A 15,789-nucleotide genomic window follows, 5' to 3' on the forward strand; every position below is an offset into this window, starting at 1 on the left:
TAGGCCTTTTGAGCTCACAAATAATGTTTAATATCTGGTAAGGAAAAGGCTCCTACTTCTAGCAATAGATTGTAAGCTTCTGAAGGCTTGTCTCTGTTGGTTGAAGATTAATTTGTGTGTGTGTGTGTGTATGAGAGAGAGAGAGAGAGAGAGAGAGAGAGAGAGAGAGAGAGAGACACTGGGATAGTTTATGTCTGTATGAGCATTGATGTACAAGTACCTTCTCAGGAGGCTGCTTTTAGCTCTGTTAGCAGTGTACGGAGAAGCAGAATTTCTGGCAATATATACCTCTTGAGGAGTGGTCAAAGTGCTTTACCTTCCCATCAGTGACATGCACGGGCTCTGTTTTCACAGAGACCTTGGTATTTTCTTGTTTTAGCTTAAACTCAGGACCTGTGTTATTTCCTTTGCCTCCCATGGTGACCAAAGCTGTAGCACAACATCAGCACTCTGTAAACGTTTTCAAATGAGGAAAATAGGAAGGACAATCTACTGGTATTTGCATAAGACTTACTTTTAGAACACCAGCCATAAACTGTTTTAATATAACCCAAGAACAAGCTTTTGAGTAGATAAAATGACACAAAGGTAGCTATTAAAAAAGAAAAATAATTATCACAAAGCCCATAGTATAATTTAGAATTTAATAATTTTAAAGAATTGCTTTAACCTTAGCAGAAAACGTCTTTTTTCTCAAAAAAAAAAAAAAGCAGGCTTCAAGTTGTTACATAAAAAACCTGAAGCAGGGTGAGTGGAGATTTATATCTTACTTTTTCTTCGGGTTGTATGAAATGTCTATGGGTGACCAGTGGTTGTGTATGTGTGAGAGCAGGTACGAGTGCAGCATGTGAGCATGGACACATGCCACAAATACCATGCAGGAAGCGGCACACAGAGGTGATGGTTTCAGAGCTCCGTGTCATCCCTCCAACTGCAAAGGCCAGGGCTGTTTGTCACACTCCCAGGCAGTCAACAGAAGTGAAGGAGGACACTCGAGAAAACAACTGCTTAAACCTCAGCATTTGTAAGATCTGAAGCAGTTAACAGGAACAGAAACATTTGAAACCAAAGGAAAATTTAAGGCTGAGAATCCAGCCTCGTTCTCAGACACTGAATGGGAAACGGGGTTAGTACAGGGCCAATACAAGTATCTTGGCTTTCAATCTTTTCTTGTTCACATAATAATGTGAAATGTTTTCTTAAACTGAGGCCAGACCGACAAAAGACTGGGATGAATTGAGGAAAAATAGAACACTTCAAATATTATTAACTTACTAAAAATTCTATGGCTTCAGTAACTATTTAATATTTCCTCACTAACACACTGGCTCCCTTGACCACTGAGGTTCTTCAGCACACCTTCCACTTTCTCATCGTGTCGGGCGCTGACATAATCCATCTTTGATTGGGACTGGCTGTGCACTCCGTGTTTGCGCTGCTCTAACCTTGGGTAATGTGGACAGCTCTCCTGTTTCCATGGCTGCCGTCACCTCTTCCATATCCACAACCTTGCATGCTGCCGCCCTGTATCTTTCTAAGGTACACTCTTGCTCAAATGCCAGAATCATCTAATCTCTATTTTCAGCTCTATTTTTTTCTAGTTTTATGTGCATTGGCGTAATAATGTCAGATCCCTTGGTAAAGGAGTTACAGACAGTTGTGAGCTGCCATGTGGGTGCTGGGAATTGAACCTGGGTCCTCTGGAAGAGCAGAGGACCACTGAGCCATCTCTCCAGCTCCTCAGCTCTATTCTCATCTACTCCTTAAACTACATAAAAGGTTTTAGGGATTCTCCTCATCTTTACTTCTTTGTCTCTCTCATAAATTGCAAATTTAAAATCATATCAATATGAAAAGAAAGCACAAGTAAAAGTTTTAAGATAAAATTATCCATACCACAGAAAAATGGAAACAGATCTTAGAAAGGCGTTTTTCTGTGTGATTCTTACTGCAAACTGCAGAAAAATATCAAATACATAAAACTACTAATTACATTATAACTCCTTGAAATGGTGAGGCCATGTTCTTGACTTCTGCAATTAAATAATCCCACCTATACAAAGGACAGTAATAAATACTGCATCATACCCTTCACCATGCTGCATGACAGAATCTGCTGTTCATTTGTGGTGAACATATCATCATATAAAATGTCATCATGAAAGCAATCAACAGTCATGGGGCTGATTAATCTCAATATTCAGGATTCTACCAAACAATACAGAACAACACAGGAGGGCAGACAAGGTATGTCCTACATCTTTATTTTTTAAATGTTTCAATACTGTTATGTCAGAATCAAGTCAGGTACTTTTGTAGGGAATATGTTCACTTACTCTACAGCCCAACGGCTGTGTAAATGCATGCACAGGAAGGCAGAAGCAAACATATTTACAATTGTGCCCATACAACTCTGTGAGCATCTCAGACTCTGAAAACCTGGTGGGCAAAGGAAACATTTCTGAAAATGCCGGACAAAGATAATTGCTGGGATAGAGAGAGAGGAAAAGAGATGTTTTCTATTTATAGATTTTTCTCTTGGGCATAATTATAAAGTGACGTCCAAGTACAACCACTGAAATGTCTATTTTTCTTCCCACAAAATCCAAAGACATCAGCAAAACCACCTATGTCAGTAATAAAAATAAGAAAGTCTTTGACTTTTTAAATGTTATCATACTGTCACAGCAGAGTAAAATTAGCTTGAGAAACGATCTAAAGGCATGTGATGCAGTTCATTATGTACAGCAGCAAGGCAGTGCTCCTCGGTGTTCATAAAGACTGCACCATTAAATTTACCTCCAGTCAATAATTAGGAGTCCACAAATAAACCTGTGCAATTAAATCAATACTACCAGGCAATTATATTCCAGAGTCCAGGCTCAGTGGCACAAAAAGGCACTATATCAAACTGCGGTACTAAGCAGCCTGATGCCATTTCAACAGGGAATTTTTAACACTAACTGGACAGAATAAGCATATATACAGATAATGCAGAATATATGCATGCACTTTTACAAGTGTTAGACACACACATACACAGGATACACAAATGCACATACACACACACGAACAACTAGTACCTCTAAACTAGGTCTGGGATCAGTATAGCTTTAGCAAGATTTAAATATATTGATTCATTATTTTATGGACATAATTGATGACAAAAATTCTAATTAAAGGAACTACAAGGTCCTCGTTACAAGGTGAACACTTAGAAAATCATTACAAGATTATTTCTATCATTTTTAAGATTAAAATACTTTATACCAACTATCATTGAACTCCTTCATGTGCCAGGCACTGGGCTGAGCCTGCGCAAACAGCATGGTTAAGAAATGAGCAGAAATGAGCTCTCTAGGCTGAAGAGATGTCCCATCAGTTAAGATCATGTACTACTCCTGCAGAAAGCCTAGATTTGTTTCCCAGCACTCATATTGGCAGCTTATAACTTCCTGTAAGTTCAGCTCCAGAGGTATCTGATGTCTCTGGCCTCATCAGTGCACTCATGTACACCCCCCCCCAACACACACACATACACATGATTCAAAATAAAGGTCCATCTTAAGTAAAAGAAGTGACCCCTTTTCTCAAAAACATATTGTCATTGTAAAAGGCCTTGTCACATACCTGTGCATCTGTATTGCAACAACTTGAACCAGAACATCACCAATCATATTCTATTACCGAAGCAATTGCAGATAATGTTTCAGAACTATATAAAGTTAACACTAACAACATGAGTGGCTTGTGTATTATTTCTTTATTGTTCTTTGTTTCTTGTCTTGGTGCTGGGGGTCGCACTTGAGTGCGTGTCCATGCTAATCATGGAGACAGAACCTCTGGGTTACATCTCCAACCCCTTCATTGCTTTATTCTTGACTTCACTAAAAACACAGTAAACGCTCGCTGGCAACACTCATCTAAAATTAGAATACTATATCAGCTTCTGTTTGTAATCCTTGCAGAAACAGTCACAGTGTCTTTCAAACATCACTGATTGATAGGGCTTCCTCTTGCCATCTTGACAATTATGTTTAAGCTTTTATTTATTTCAGCGTGGTTTTCAAATAAACAATTAGGGTGGGGGAGAGGGGTTACAATGAAAAAGTTTTCACATGCATTACTAGCTGTCAGTGGTGTCAAAACAAAAGCTGGCTATGACTAGAAAAGCAGGGCTCTCACCTGCCAATAACCTGCCCTTGATCACTTACAAGAGGGGCACATCCCAGCAGACTATGTGTGTATTAAAAAAATACTTGAAAGGGGAGAAAAAGTGTATCGCACTGGTCACAGCAGCAGCCTCAATAGACCCCTCAGGGACTCCAGCTCGTCTTGGCCTTGTCATCCTCTCTGCAGCTTTCCACTCGGCCCGGAAAACGTCGATAGGAAAATGTTTGAGGGGCCTCTGGTGGAAATTTTTTCATTCTTTCTGCATTGACAGGATGCCAAATCAATATTTACTTCCCACTAACAAGCTGCTCGAGGTCTCAGTAGAAAATATTGTAGAGAGTGCGGGAAGACACAGTAATAAACAGCTGTCTGGCTGTGAGGAAAACATGAATTGACTGGAAACAGGTCCACAGTAAAAGGTCACCGAAACCCATGAACTCCTCAGGTGTCCGTATCAACTTCCAACTTTAAAGACACTAATAAAGAATCTCTGTTCCTAAGAGGGCTGGGAGAATGGATCCTTTTCACTCTAGCAAGCAGAGAGGTTGACTCAATAATTTAATTAATGCGCTTGCCGAGGCCCATGTCGGCCCTTCCTCAAGGCACTTGCTTCATTTGTTAAGTCCAAAAGTACAAATAGGGGGTTAACTTTACTGTCTACCTCTGGATCCCTTCTTTACCTACCAGAAGTAAATAAGGGTGTCTGCAAAGGTGAGGCCAGGGATATTTATTCAGAAGCTTTAATAGATGAAGCAAAAAGTGAAATACCTGTCCTTCCAGAAGTTTCTGAATGTACAACAGCCATTCCTTGTCATTTTCAGCATCTATCTTTGTCTTTTCGATTTCCTAAGGAAGATAAAAACAGACACATTAACTGATATGAACTTCCTCATTCTGCTAGAACCTAGTGGCTCACTATTGACCATATCTATAGGAATATCAACCAAGAGTGACCTGACTCTTCCAAGGTGGAATATTTAAACCTATATTATTTATTTTTGTATTTAATTTATGAATATTTATATACAAGTGGAAGCTGTAGCTCTGTTTATTTCATAGTAAATTAGAAATATTTTTTCAGCTTTCACACTGTGGCTCAAGACAGGGATGGATGGTAGTGGAAAGGACATAACACTGTAAAAAGACAATGGAGAGAGGGCTCAGTGGTTAAGAGCTGCTCTTGCAGAGGCCCTGAGTTTCATTCCCAGCATCCATGTCAGGGGACTTACAACAGCCTGCAACTCCAAGAAACTCAATTCTATCTTCTTCCCACCCTATCCCCGAGCCCACCTCTCACACACACAGACACACACAGCCTCATCACATGTGAAAAAATAGAAACATTTGAGAAACTAACAATCATTGAAATTTACTACATGTCAATCGTCACACTAGGCTCTTCACACAGACTCTCATATTTTTTAACATGAATTTATTACAATTGGATGCTGTTTAAAGAACATAATTCAGGCAAGACATTCCACCCCTTAATCTCTAAAAGATGTATAGTTCATTCTAAATACACTCTGGTCTGTAATTAAGCACAGTGAATATATCGATACATTTAGAGCAGTGTATTTGTACTCAAGTTCGTTTTATTTCCAGAAGAGTTTGCAGACTGTGTGGCACACGGCTGCTGGCAGAGTTCTCATGTACCAGACTGCATCAGCTCAGAAGCAGGAACCTGGCTTCCCCACTGACATGCTCTCTAGTGTTTGCCACTGTGAGGAACATTTTCTAAGTCACACACTTAAAAAGAGACAATATCCCAAAAAGCCAGTACATGCAGTAGGGATAAATAACCTATTCTCTTTGGATGGATACCTTGCTCAGCCTGGATATAGTTAGGGAGGGCCTTGGACCTTCCCTAAAACAATGTGCCTTACCCTTTCTGAGGATTGGATGGGGGTGGAGTGGGAGGGTGTGTGGAGGGGATGGAAGGAGGGGAGAGAGAGGGAGAACTTGGATTGGTATTTTTTTAAAAATCTAATAATAAAAAAAGAGATAACATCATCTAATTTCCTCATTCAAATGACATGAGATTTTTCTAATATACAGCCATGAGAGAACATTCTCTTAATAGAAACAACAGTATTCTGTGTTCCCAACCATGTGACTTGTGCGCTTGTGTGTGTGTGTGCATGTGTGTGTGTGTGTGTGTGAACACATGGCCACAAGTGCATGTACTGTAACATGGGTACACCATCAATCCAAACTCTAGTTAGGTGTCTGCACCAAGCACAGCCAAGGCCCTTGGTAGGCACTGCTGTCTTCCATGTTCCTTGTTTGATCCTACAATGTGATAATATTCTTTTACTTCCATGTCCAGAGTTAGGCAAAGAGTCACAGATGCTGGCTCAAATGTGAGACTGGGAAATGGGGAAAGTGTGGCTCACCATCCCACTCACCCAAAGGATGAAAGTAATCTCTACAGAATTCCTTTGGATCTTTTCCAAAGATTCTTGGCAGTTAAGTATCTTTGCACTATAAATCTTCTGTGCAGTAGAAAATCTCTAAGATGCTCAAGTGGGCAGGCATCTCATAGAGGATGGTCTCATACAAATATTTAAATCTATTGCTTTAGTTCACCATTGAGCAAATATTTACTGGGATAATCTTGCTATCATCCTGTCTTAAATTTTCAATCATTAAATAACTGAAGACTTCTAATCTCAGGAACAAGCATCCTTCATAGATCTAAAGAATACTGTAGATAAGAGCATCATTTCCCCAGGGCCCACTGCTAGGAATATAATCCACTCAATACGAGTAGATTTTAAAACACACATTTTAAAACAATAAATATTTTCAAGAAATAGGATTATCAAAATAATTATAGATTCAGCCAAGAAAGCCAATAAGTTTGTTACCTAAAAAAAATCCCACATAAGAGATTTTTATCAAATCAATGGTGACTTGCCTAAACTAAGTCCAGTCAAAGCGGTGACTTAAGAATAGTGATGTCTGGAGGGAGAGGGTGGCTCAGCAGTTAAGAGCGTCTGGCTCTCCTGCAGAGGATACGGGTTGGTTACAAGCACCTATGTGGTGGTACACCATTTTCCATAAACTCCAGCTCCAAAGGTCCTGATGCCAGTTTCTATCACCAGGTATGCATGTGGTACAAATACATACATCAAGGCAAAGGACTCACACGCATAAAATAAAATAGAGAATTACTGCTTGATGTGGTGGTACAGACCCATAGTCTGAAAGGGTCAAGAGATTGAAGCAGGAGGATCACTTGAGTCTAGAAGTTTGAGACCAGCCTGACCAACGTAGTAAGGTCTTTGCTTCAAACCACACACACAGACACACAGACACACACATACACACACAAACGATGACAAAAACCCTGGCGGCAAGATCTATAACATGATTAGTTAAAGAGAATAAAGGAGACAGAAAGAGATAAGTAGACTGATATGTATAAGAAGCAACATGAATCTTCCTAATTCCTGCTTATGCCTGTGATCCTCCCCTGTTACATATTGGACTCATTTCTATATTATATATTGAATTTCTATAAAGGCATTGAGTTGGTTATACTGTAAATACATTTCTTCGACAACTTGACAATAATACCATAAAATGAAATCCAAATTATAAAACAAACAATATATTTTAGATAAAAATGCAGAAAGCTCTATACTAATGAATACGTAAGTGATCTTACCACTTCGTCTTCTGTGTCCAGTATTTCCTCAAGGTCTGATCGCGAAATGTTCAGGATGGAAGCTGCCAAGGTCTGTGCTTTATGGGTTGAGGTTTTACAAGCATGTCTGTTTTTCTGCCTCTTCTTAAGCTCTCTGATCCGATGTCTGGTCCTATGGACATCACTTTGTAACTCTTTGACCAAAGCCTAAAACATATTGGAAAGAACATGAGTTCATATGGAAGTCATAATGAAGAAAAAGTGACCAAAACTTAAAAATGTGACTGTACTAGCAAATCATTTTTATTAAGGTTACCATGATTTTATTTATTTTGGAAGAGAATGGACTGCTATCTACTCATTTCCATTATGTAATAAAAAAACCTCTCTTAAATCACCTCTTAACTACCTTTCTTATTAAGCACAGCTCTCTAAACTCACTGTTAGATATGCTAACTGGTGTCTGGTTGGTCAAGCTTGCCACCTGTTTTCATGATAAAGCACATTTGAGTTGATGAGATAGTTCTACTTATCTGTAAACATACTATTTGCATAGTAATTATAACAGGCCATTGTATGGTGGGTTTAATTGTTATATAGCTGATGAAAGATGGCCACTGAAAATGTCACTTCTGTAATATTTTACAAAAGCTTGACATTCTTGGGAAAAACCTGAGAACAAGTAGAGTAACAGTGCAATTAAATCATGCAGTGTAAAGAGGAGGGGTGAAAACATATAAGGACACTAGCTACAAACGTCTTCAAGTTCTTCCTTTGAGAAATCAGCAAGTGCTAGCTTACGTCACTCCAAGGGAAAATGGGGGGGGGGGAGAAAGCACATTTTATTTTGTATGATCAGAGTTCTGTGTTCTGGGTGGTGATACAAGTATAGCTTTGGGAGCCCAATGCAGGTGGCAGGTATCAGTAGAGTTGGTCCCTAAACACATTGTCATGTATATCACTAAGTAAAGATGAATATTTTTATCTCTTCTGAGATTAAATTACAGCACAATGGAATACATATGTCTTAATAGTATAGTTTTATGAATTTTTACTAAATGAAAACTTTGGCTAAACTATACCCAGGTCAAAGTAGATAGCATTTTCCTTCTGTTATGGCTTGGATCCCTCATAGGCTAAGTAGAAGCGAACACTTGGTTCCTAGCTAGCGTGTTTAGGATGCTGCAGAGCCTGTAGGAGGTAGAGCCTAGCTGGTGGAACTCGTCCACTGGGGGCAGGATTGGAGGCCTACAACCCAGCTCTAGCCCTCTTGTCACTCTCTCTTCCTTGGTCCCTGGAGATGTAAGCAGGACGCCTCTGACCTGTCGTCACAGCGGTCAAGAGCTGTCACAGCTAAGCCTTACCACCAGGGTACAGTCGAACCTAGACCAAGAGTACAAACAAAACTTCTCTGAAGTTGTTTCTTGTCAAGCATATGCCAGTACTTGAACAACTTCATTCATGTCCTTTCTTGGTTGTGGTACTTTGAATATAATTGACCCCCATAACCTCAGAGGGAGTGGCACTATTAGAAAATGTGGCTTTGTTGGAGTGGGTATAGCCTTGTTGGAGGAAGAGTGCCATTGTGGGGGTTGGCTTTGAGGTTTCCTATGGTCAGAATACTGCCCAGTGAGTCAGTCTACTTCCTGTAGGACACTCAGCTATTCCTTCAGCACCTCCTCTGCCTGCGTGGTACCATGCTCCCCAGCATGATGATAATGGACTGAACCTCTGAAATTGTAAGCAAGTTACCCCAATTAAATGTTTCCTTTATAAGAGTTGCTATGGTCAAGGTGTCTCTTTACAGCAACAAAATCAGTAAGACACGGGTTAATTACTAGTCAGCCAGTTTTCCTAGTATCATTTATTGAAGAAACAGTACTTTCACTGTCACATGCTTTTCCTGTCTGTCACTTATCAGTTAATAATAATAAATTTATTAATGAACCTCTACTCTGTTCAGTGGTCTAAGATTTTTGTTTTATGCCAATATCATGAAGGTTTGATTACTGTAACTTTGTGATATAGTTTCAAATCAGAAATTATAATACCTCTAGCTTAACTCTTCTTACTCAACATTGCTTTGTTAAATCAACATCTTTTGTGGTTTCATACAAGTTTTTCTTATTTATGTTCAAATATAATAGGACTACTAATAACAATTGTAGTGAATGAATATACATAAATGCACACACACATACACACACACACGGCAATAAGACATTTTAACAGTATTAGTCCTTCCAATCCATGAACATAGACTATTATAGACTATTGTTCCATTTATATTTTTCAATTTATTTCATCAATAACATTTTTCAGTTAAAAGATTCCATTTTCTCGATAAACTTTACTCCTAGTTTTTCCTTTATTGTTTTGCTGTAACTGTAAATGACTATTTTTCTCATTTCTGTGTTAGACGGGTTGTTGCTAGTGTAGAGAGACAGAACTAAATTTTATATATTGGCGTTTGGAACTATCAGACACTATTGAACTCATCTATTTTGAGGAATAGTCCTACTTTTTTATGTCTAAAACTGTGCAATCTGCAAACAGAGGTATTTTTACTTTTCTCTTGTGATTTCTGTAACTTTATTTAAGCCTTTGCCTTGGTCTTGATTTTACAGAAAAAAGCATTTCTGTAAGTTATAGGTTTTATAATGTAGAAATCTTCTCACTCTATATTTAATGAGTTTTCAAACATAAAAAGATATGAAATTTTATGAAATTCTTTTTCTGTACCTATTGATAAACAATATGACTTTTATTCTGCTAATTTAGCATCTCATATGTATTTGCATATTTGAACCATCCACAGACCAAATCTCATTTCAACTGGGTGTATGATGTTTTTAATGTGGCTTGCCAGTACTTTGCTAGAAATTCTTGCATCTATGTTCGAGTGATACTGGAATTTAATTTTCCCCTCACCATGTCCTCATCTAACTTTGCTTCCAGTGTAATACTGACCTTGTAAATGAAGTTTGGAAGTGTTGTCCTTTTTAATTTTTTGGAAGAGTTCAAGAACTGGCATTAACTCTTCTTTAAATGTTGGCCAGACAGTGGGGAAGCCATATGGCACTGAGATTGTTTGCCGGGAGGGTTCTGATTACTGACTCAATTGCCTTACTTGTTCATTTGGATATTTTAATTCTTCATGGTTCGATCTTGGTGGGTAGTTGATTTTCAGGAATTCCCATTTATTATAGCCTATCTAACTTCTTAGCATATAATTGTTCAGAGTATTCTCTCATGATCCGGATCACTTCTTGGTTATTAGTCATAATTTTCTAGTTGGAATAATAAATCTTTCTCTTTTGTTTTCCTTAACTGGTCTAGATAGAGATTCACCAATTTTATATTTAAAAAATTAGCTTAGTTTCACTGATCTTTGCTTTGTTTTCTATTCTTTTTATCTGAATTGTTTCTTTCCTAGTGTGTACTAGTCTCTTCCGCCTATTAACTTCGGGCCCAATTATTCTTTCCCTTGCTCTTCAATGTTTAAAGTTTGACTGTACACTTCAGAACCTTTTTGTTAAATTATTTACAGCTGTAATCTCTCCTCTCAAAAACCACATATTTTTGCATTTCATACATGTAATAGGTTGTGTTTCCATTTTCACTTGTCTCATTTTTTTTATTTCTCTCTTCTTTATAATTTGTCCTATTAGCTTTTGGGGCCAAAATCTTACCTTTCACATATTCATGAATTTTCCTTCCATGGTTGATTTGCATTTTTACACAAATAGGGTTAGAAAAGATGCTTCGTATGACTTTAACCTTTTGAACTTTTAAGAGCTGTATTTTGTGGCTTCACATTTGCCTGTCCTGTGGAAGGTTCTGCATATGTCTGTGAGGGCCACATGGTGCTGATTTTGCTCAGTTCTGCTGCTTATGCATTCACTGTTCAGAGGGGCTACCACCAAGAGGGGTCACCGTTCTCCTTTGGGTTTCTTTCCTCTCTGCTCTTAGTATCTGCATTATATACTTAGATGCACCGACGCTTAGTGAACAAATATTTATAACTGTTTTTGTCATTTCCATTTTGAGTGTTTATTAACTAAACTTTTTCATGTTATAAACTCAGCCACTAACATTCTCATATTTGTATGGAATATCTTTTACTATCTCTCCACTTTCAGTTAGATGTGACTTGATAGCTAAATTGAGTCTTTGTATGATCACTAGACCATACTTTCAAAAAGAAAGAAAAAAGGAAAATCTGTTCAGCTACCAGACACCTTCTGATCAGAGTTTAGACTATTTACATTTAAAATAAATATTATCAGGTAACATATTTACTTTTTCCATTTTTTAATTGTTTTATGACTCTTTGTTCTACTATCCATTATTCTTTCTTCCATTCTTGGTGTTTTCCCCTGACTTTTCTGTTGTTGCATAGGCTTTGAGATTATTTCTTAATCTTCTGTATTTCCACTTTAGAACTTCCTTTGTCAATACCTTGTGGCTTTCATAAAATACCTTGAAATTGTAGCTTCCTATTCAGCTGTTAACATCATGGCAATAAGGATTACATATAGATGACACTGCTCTTTGGATATTATGATTTACAAATATATTTCTATTAAATATCTAAGAGAAAATTTTGTCATTTAGTTTCTAAATGCTTTATTTTATTCCATAATGGAAAGTCATTTTTGCAACCCTATTGTAAAGCTTGAGAATCCTGACTTGAGTTTGTTTCAACTTTATCACTTAGAGTTCTATCTCCACTTAATGAACTCTGGGTAGCATTCCTAGGGAGGCACAGACTCTCCATGTCAGCTCACTGGGGCAGCCTTTGTTGACTACAGTATTCTTGGCTGGCAGCTTTCACTTTCACTATTTGAAAACATCCCATATTCTCCTGATCATTAAGGTTTCTGTGAGTATATTTTGGCAGTCTTATGGGTATGTTCTTTCTTACAGGGGATTCTTGTATATGATGTTTAACAATTTCTTCCTTTTCCAACATTTTCTTTGTGTATGTCTTTCACAATTTAATTATACACTCCCTCATTTATACCTTTTGTGCTCAGTCTTTTGGGGATATCTTTGCATCTATGAATCTGCACACCTCTTTCCAAATTCGGGAAGCTTTCTGCTATTAATTCTTTAAATAGTTTTTCTGTCCCTTTATATCTGTTTTCTAAAATTCCCATCATATATATATTTAATTTGATGATGTCCCATAAATCTTATGATTTCCTTCACCTTTTCATTAAAAAGCTCTTTATTTCTGTGTAATTTTAAATAACCTGTCCTTGAGTTCAGAGAAACTTCTTATGCTTTTTGGAATATCCTACTGAAGTCTTTTATTGAAATTTTTAGTTCAGTCTTATATTGTCACCATATTTTTCTCCACAGAAATGTCTCTGTAATTGATATCAGCTTCATTTTCTTTTAGTATAACACACACATGCACACACACATATGCACATGCATGTGTGCACACACACACACTCCAATTATATACCACATAGACATATACCAATACATGTGTTATATGTGGTACATGCACATGTGTATGGGAATGTGTCTGTCTGTGTGCATGCATGCAGAGGTCAGAACAAGACTCCAGATGTCTTTATTGCTGACTTATTGTCTTTATTGCTGTTTTATTGCTTTGAGCCATTGTCTTCGACTGAATCTGAAGCTCACCATTTCTGGTAGGCTCTGTAAGGTGAGCTATCGGACCTGCCTGTCACTGGCCCTCAATGCACAGCATGCCCCACTACTAATGGGTGCTGGAGATTACACTTGAGAGCCTCGTGCTTGCAGAACAAGCACTCTTACCCACTGAACCATTTCCCAGCCCTGATATTTTGTCTTTATAAACATTGTACATTCAGAAATAATAATAATATATTCCGTTTTGGAAATTTTTTAAACTTGAAAATCATATCTTAAAAGGAAAGAATATGAATAACACAGATTAATGTTTATTTCAATATTTACATTTCCTGAATACATTTTTGCCACTGTAAGATTCCTAATTTCACCTGTTCCCTGTCATGTTATCTTGTACTTCCTTCATTTATCTGAGAGGACTTATCTGAATTGCTCCTCTGCTGGTAGGTGTCTCTTTGGTTAAGTCAGGTGAGTGGGCCTTCATTAGTCAGTCTGACTGCATCATGTCTCCTGATTTCTCATGACCCTGTCAGTTCCTTTAGTGTTTTCACGCTTTAGGAAGAAACCATTTAGCCTTCACGGATTGCTTTTGCAAGAAAAAGCATTAACCAATCAATCCAACTTTTGAGTTTAGACGGGCCTGCATTGGCACCAGTGTGTGGGATGCTTGCTGTAAGCATCTCTCAGTTTGGTAATGATGCTACACGTTCTTTGGGGTCAGGGAGGGCTGCCAGATAGGTTTTGCATTCAGACATGGTCACTCGCTGGATGTCACTCACTGGGATGCTAACTTCTGTTAATACTAAGCTACAGGCTGTGCTCCTTTGTAGTTCCAAAGGTTAGACTTCCAATATATAGGTTAGGCTTGAAATAAAGGGCTGGCTTCTGGCTTGAAAGAACAAGGTTGCACTCTCTGGTCAAATGTTGTTGGTGAGTAGATTTTGCATTCAAGTGAGGTTGCACTGGTCCCACAATCAGGCAGTGTCTTAAATTGTCCACACTTGGATAGAAGGAGTCACTGGCTAAGTTTTCTATAGGGACAAATATTCTGACTTTACTCTTGTTTTTGTTCAGGTCATAGGGTCTCTGAGTCAGGCTTCTCTGTAGATGGGTGGGGTTGTAAATATTAAACACAAATACACACATACACACCTATAATACATGCAATTCTATGTATAAATATACACAGATGGCTTTAATGTTATTTTCTCATCTAGGATGACAGTGTTTCTTTTCTTAAGAGCAAGACCACCTAACAACAACAACAACAAAAATCCCAATACCAACCTTAAGAAACCCTCTTTTGAGTTGTTGGTCAGAGCTGTTCAAGAAACGTCCAAAACATACAGCCTATTACTGTTGTCATTGGTTATCCCCCAGAGGTGGAAAGTAAGTCCCTCCTGCTAAAGACACCGTGCACTTTAGAAACAGGGCCCAGAGACCCCTGAACTGGCATTGACCTAAATGCCCTCTCCCTGGGGACAGGTTTGCATAGTGCCAGAAGGGGCCATGTAAGCTTCCCAAGGAATTAGGCTACCAACAGTCCTACCCATCTATGATGCCTGTGAACTACTTTAACAATCAGCATAGCACGAGAACCCTATGGGTACAAATGTGGCACACGTACCTTGATGGTAACCAACAGCTCTCTAAACCCCAACAAAAGGCGGTAAACATTTGTCTTTAACTCACAGATAAGCAAACAAAACAAGCTCAACAATACAAAAAAAGAACTGATCATCCAACCATAACTGAGCTAACGAACTGAACAGACAGTTATCAAAAGAAGAAATACAATACAAATTTAAAAACATATACAACATTTTTAGCTATCAGGGAAATGTAAATTAAAACTTTTAAGTTTACAGTCAAAAGGGCTCTCATCAAATGTTAGCAGGACACGGGGAAATACAGGAATTTAAACCTGTACAGCTACTATAGAAGGCAGCATGGTGGTACTTCAGAACACTTAAAATGGAACTACTCACAGCCTGGAAAGCAAAGAAAATCCTTCCTTCCTCCCCTAGGCTGTTTCTGTCAGGCATTTTGGTGAAGCACCAAGAAAAGTAACATAACTCCCTATTCTAATTCCTTTGTCTTCATTTTCTAGCATCTTATATTCAATATTAATTTTGATAATCTCATTCTTCTGTTTGAAACTATCTTAGAAAGTAAAGTTTTAGGTCCACCTTAGTCCTAAATCACAGAATTTGAAAATTTTTAGGTAGATATATTTAGGTAGATATATATTTAACACACTTTGTTAAATTATAATTATATATGCCATATTCATGGTAGATAGTGAAAATAATTTCACTATTACATTTAAAGAT

General features: G+C 37.9%; 1 protein-coding gene across 21 annotated transcripts in view; it reads right to left on the reverse strand.

The window, feature by feature from the left end:
* Cntln (centlein) overlaps nucleotides 1–15,789 on the reverse strand; it is a 254,984-nt gene that overhangs the window by 11,124 nt on the left and 228,071 nt on the right. For all 21 annotated transcript variants that reach the window (XM_087904885.1, XM_085686221.2, XM_085686220.2 and 18 more), the window contains 2 exons: nucleotides 7,847–8,032; nucleotides 4,942–5,019 (listed from right to left, as the gene is read on the reverse strand). In XM_087904885.1, the coding sequence (XP_087761011.1) occupies nucleotides 4,942–5,019; nucleotides 7,847–8,032 (264 nt within the window). The remainder of the gene's footprint in view (nucleotides 1–4,941; nucleotides 5,020–7,846; nucleotides 8,033–15,789) is intronic.

The sequence above is a fragment of the Myodes glareolus genome, chromosome 3 (assembly GCF_982192425.1).
Source record: "Myodes glareolus chromosome 3, mMyoGla1.1, whole genome shotgun sequence".
Taxonomy (NCBI): Eukaryota; Metazoa; Chordata; class Mammalia; order Rodentia; family Cricetidae; genus Myodes; species Myodes glareolus.